Source organism: Arachis ipaensis, chromosome B10, assembly GCF_000816755.2.
Source record: "Arachis ipaensis cultivar K30076 chromosome B10, Araip1.1, whole genome shotgun sequence".
Taxonomy (NCBI): domain Eukaryota; kingdom Viridiplantae; phylum Streptophyta; class Magnoliopsida; order Fabales; family Fabaceae; genus Arachis; species Arachis ipaensis.
This window is the reverse complement of record NC_029794.2, coordinates 9423361-9427332: the sequence shown is the minus strand read 5'-3', so window position 1 is coordinate 9427332 and position 3972 is coordinate 9423361. Positions and strand designations below refer to the sequence as shown.

General features: G+C 28.1%; 1 protein-coding gene and 1 long non-coding RNA gene across 4 annotated transcripts in view; one reads left to right on the top strand and one right to left on the bottom strand.

Annotated features, from left to right (window-relative positions):
• The window catches only part of LOC110267703, a 16139-nt gene that overhangs the window by 8027 nt on the left and 4140 nt on the right, over window positions 1–3972 (bottom strand). The gene's annotated exons all lie outside the window — the stretch shown is intronic.
• Window positions 1–3972, top strand: part of LOC107624440 (MADS-box protein SVP) — a 14923-nt gene that overhangs the window by 10293 nt on the left and 658 nt on the right. For all 3 annotated transcript variants that reach the window (XM_021113512.1, XM_021113513.1, XM_016326934.2), the window contains 5 exons: window positions 91–172; window positions 299–336; window positions 3553–3594; window positions 3750–3788; window positions 3872–3925. In XM_021113512.1, the coding sequence (XP_020969171.1) occupies window positions 91–172; window positions 299–336; window positions 3553–3594; window positions 3750–3762 (175 nt within the window). In that variant the 3' untranslated portion in view covers window positions 3763–3788; window positions 3872–3925. The remainder of the gene's footprint in view (window positions 1–90; window positions 173–298; window positions 337–3552; window positions 3595–3749; window positions 3789–3871; window positions 3926–3972) is intronic.

Sequence of the window (3972 nt, the reverse complement as noted above, 5' to 3'; positions counted from 1 at the left end):
GACTAAAAATTAATTTATTTTAAATTTAAATTCTATTTAAAAGAAAAATAAATAAAATGAATAAATCAATTTTATCCGTTATATGTTCAGTGTGGAACAGGTAGTAGAAATGCACAAAAATATGCATTCAAGCATCGACAAATCATCATATCACCCTCCAATGGAATTGCAAGTAAGATGTACTCTTCCAATTAACAATTCATTGTTATCTTATCACTAAAAAATTAAGATAATAAAAAGTATTACAGAGCATACAATATTTGATGGAATTTATATATCTTTGTGTATATGCTTCAAGATGCGCAATGAGGTGGCAGATAAGACTCATGAATTAAGGTACTATATATCCTCATTTTTAATTAACTATTCACTCTTAAACATAGTTTCAGAGTAACAGAATTATTTAAATGTATTAAATTATTAATATTATCATTAAAAGAGTACGTAATTATTTATATATAATAATTTTAGGTGGATAATAGACGTAATTAGTACAAAAATATATATAAGTGGATAATGGACGAATCTAATATTTTTTTTTATAACCAAAGATAGAAGACTCGAACCCGCAACCTCTTAAATGAGTATGGAGACACTATGCCATTTGAGTTATAACTCATTGGCCAAAATTTGGAAAGATAGGAGACGAATCTAATATTAACATTGGATTATATACAAATTTTATTATTGACTAATGATAACTCTATTTATATTAGTACAATCAAGTAAATATTTAAACTATGAGTTTCTAAAATTTGAGTTAGGTAATTTAGTATTTTTAATGATGATATTTAGGATAAAATAAATTGTTATGATACTTATATAAAATTTTAAATTTAAAAAATAAAAGAGTTTATTTATTATATTTAGGGCAAAACACTCAAATAAGCCAAGGGGAGGAAATTTTTACGCAAATCCGCCAAACCAAAATCTGGTTCATAAATCAACCAATGCATGTTTATATGTAGTTCAAATCAACTAAATTCGAATTAGGATGCAACCAAATTAGAAAGCCATCGTCTTTCAACGGATATTTGTTCTTCAAAATAAAACTCAATCCTTTCAACCTGAAAGACAAAGCAAATAACAGAACTAAGTACAGTTGAGAAATTGATGTCTCAAACATAATTGTAAAGATACCTGTATATTAGTGATGTTTAATAAAATGAAAAGAGTACATAAAAAGTATCCAAAAATAATAAAATTGTGAAACAATTTTTAATCAATTAATAATCAATATAAAATTTTTTTATTTTTTCTTTTCTTTCATTATTCTTTCACAATTTTATTATTTTTGGATACTCTTTCCGTTTTATTAACGTTTTTTGACTTTGTCATCACTAGAAGGTCCAAAAGCATTTTTTCGTGAATTTTGGTATTGGTGGTATTGATTAGTATTGTGGTGTTTTCCGGATTCTGAAATTAGAAATTGTTCTTTGAAATGAAAACTTCCTCCGTTCAACCTAAATAGATAGGAAGAGATATAAATATATGAAAAGAAAAAGATTGAAATATAACAAGCTACCTGTTCATTTAATTTTGGTTGTACTTCGAAAATGAAGGTGATGCCAAAAATGTATCTTCTTTCCTCTGCTTAATGAAATCCATTGAATGCAAGATTGAAGTTCTTGAAACTTGGTTTCTTGAGTAAACTGTAAAAGAGAGAGCAAGGAAAAGAGAGCGAAAATTTTTTTTCTTGCGGTGAAAGAGAGCGAATGGTTTTTAATGAACTCTGTTTTTTTTGGTGACTTAAAAGAAAATAAACAAAAACTGATAAAGAAAGAAAAAAAACAAGAAACTGCTTAAGAAAGGCAGTCCCGCTGAATAGCCACTATTGATACAAACCCGGTCAAGTTTTTTCGCCACCTCAACACCATTTTTAACCCTTCTGTACCAAGAAAATTGTCTTCCAATAGTCTTCAAGTCAAACAGATTACTATCCCCTAGAGAGGCAACCCTTAGATTCATGAGAGAATAGTACTTCATTAAAATCACCAAGAACAATCCATGGCCCGCAGAAAGACGAAGACTGAGTAACAAGATAATCCCATAGCAAAACTCTGGTATTAAATTGAGGACTACCATAGATACCACTGCACCTCCAAATCACATTATTTGCCACACTCTCCCCCTTATCTCTTCCGACGGCATGGCCGCCATGCTCACTGTGTTTCGCCCTCAAACACTCGTTCCCGCTCTCTCCTTCTCTCATTTTCTCTGAGTACGGAGTACGTACTCTGTTTAATTAAAACAAAACAGTATATGTAGATAAAAAAAATATGAAAAAGTATAGGTAACCAACAAGATTTTTGAACAATGTATAAACAATGTGAATTAATAGGATTAAAAGAGTAAATTTAATTAGTAGCATTAAATTAGGATGTAATGTATTTTCATTTGATTGGTGGTTGTTCATGTTGTTCAAAATTTTCATTGTTCCCCTAGCACTCCCCAAAAAATATATACTGTATTGTAATTGCTCAAAAACAGTCTGATCCACTGTCGTTAAACGTTCTTTTGCAAACCACTCAGAAACCGATAAACTGGCTAAGAATTGATCGGTTGGACCGGACCGATAACTGCCAATTCTAGATAAACTGCGCCGTTTTGAGAAAAAAAAAATCCAACCGATTCCCTCCTTCATTTGTGAAACTGAATTCTTTAAATTCCTTGACCGAAGCAAAGTTTAAAACTTCAAATTGGTACCAAATCAAAACTCTAGTTCCTCCTCAACAGTTATGCTAATGGTATTTTACTTGAGAGCCAAATAGGTCAAGAAGAAAGTAGTATTGTCCCGGAGGCTCATAACTAGCCAGGACATAAGTGATTTGGGATTATCCTCAATTAACTTGAATATTCTGTACAAAGTTTCACCAAGAATAACTCCAAGGAGCACATTAACCACTGAAAAATAAAAGTATTTTCTAAAAACAGTCTTGACTACTTAATGAAATCATACGATCAAAGTAGAAATAATATCTAATGAATTTCTTTATCAATACTTATTTAAGTAAGAGTTTGTTTTAATTTATTTTAAATTTTTTGTGAAAATTTCTGATGATAATATAGTACTTTTTATTTTGTTTCTTATTTTAAAATTTAGTTCTTTAAAATAATTTATTCACAATTTAATAATCCAATGTTAAGAAAATAAAATTGAAATTTAATATTATACTCCTCGATAATCATAAGAATATATACGTATCATAAATCAAATATGTTTATAATTTGTAAAACTTTTAAAAATAATAATTTCAACAATGCATTTAGGTCCACCTCCCCTAGAGAGATATTAAATTAGTACAAAAAGTAAGTAATTATTCATATATATCAACCTATCATGAATTATTATTATCCGGCAGTTAGTATAATTAATTATTATTATCAGACAGTTAAATGGAGAAGAGCTTCAAGAATTAAAATTTCAAGAACTAATAATACAAAAATATTTTTAATTTTTTAATATATCTAAATATATTATTTAATTTTTGCAACAATAATGATTATGTACATATTTTTAGTATATAAAGAAATATTTTTTGTTTATTTCAGGATGAAAGAATGGCAAATGACATCACTGTTCTCGCAAAAAAGGTTTTAATAACTATTATTACTATCCATAAATGTATCTTTAAAAAAAAACAATTTATAACTTGGTCTATTTACTAAGTGAAAGGTCATATTCCTCTATATAGTTAACATGCTAAGTATCATTCCATCAATAATGTTCATCCTTCGTACTCATGTAGGGAGTGGATCTAATGCAAGAGAATAAGAAATTGCTGCAGGTAAAAAGACCATAATTAATTTTTGGTTGTTCAAATTATTATTCATTGTTTAATTTCTATTTAATATCATTTTTATATTGTAGATTGCTGATGAAAAAGAACAAGCATGAGTTGAAATAGTTATCATCAATTTACAGGTTATACATTAATTGTCTTTCTACTATGTATTCAAATTATATTTTAT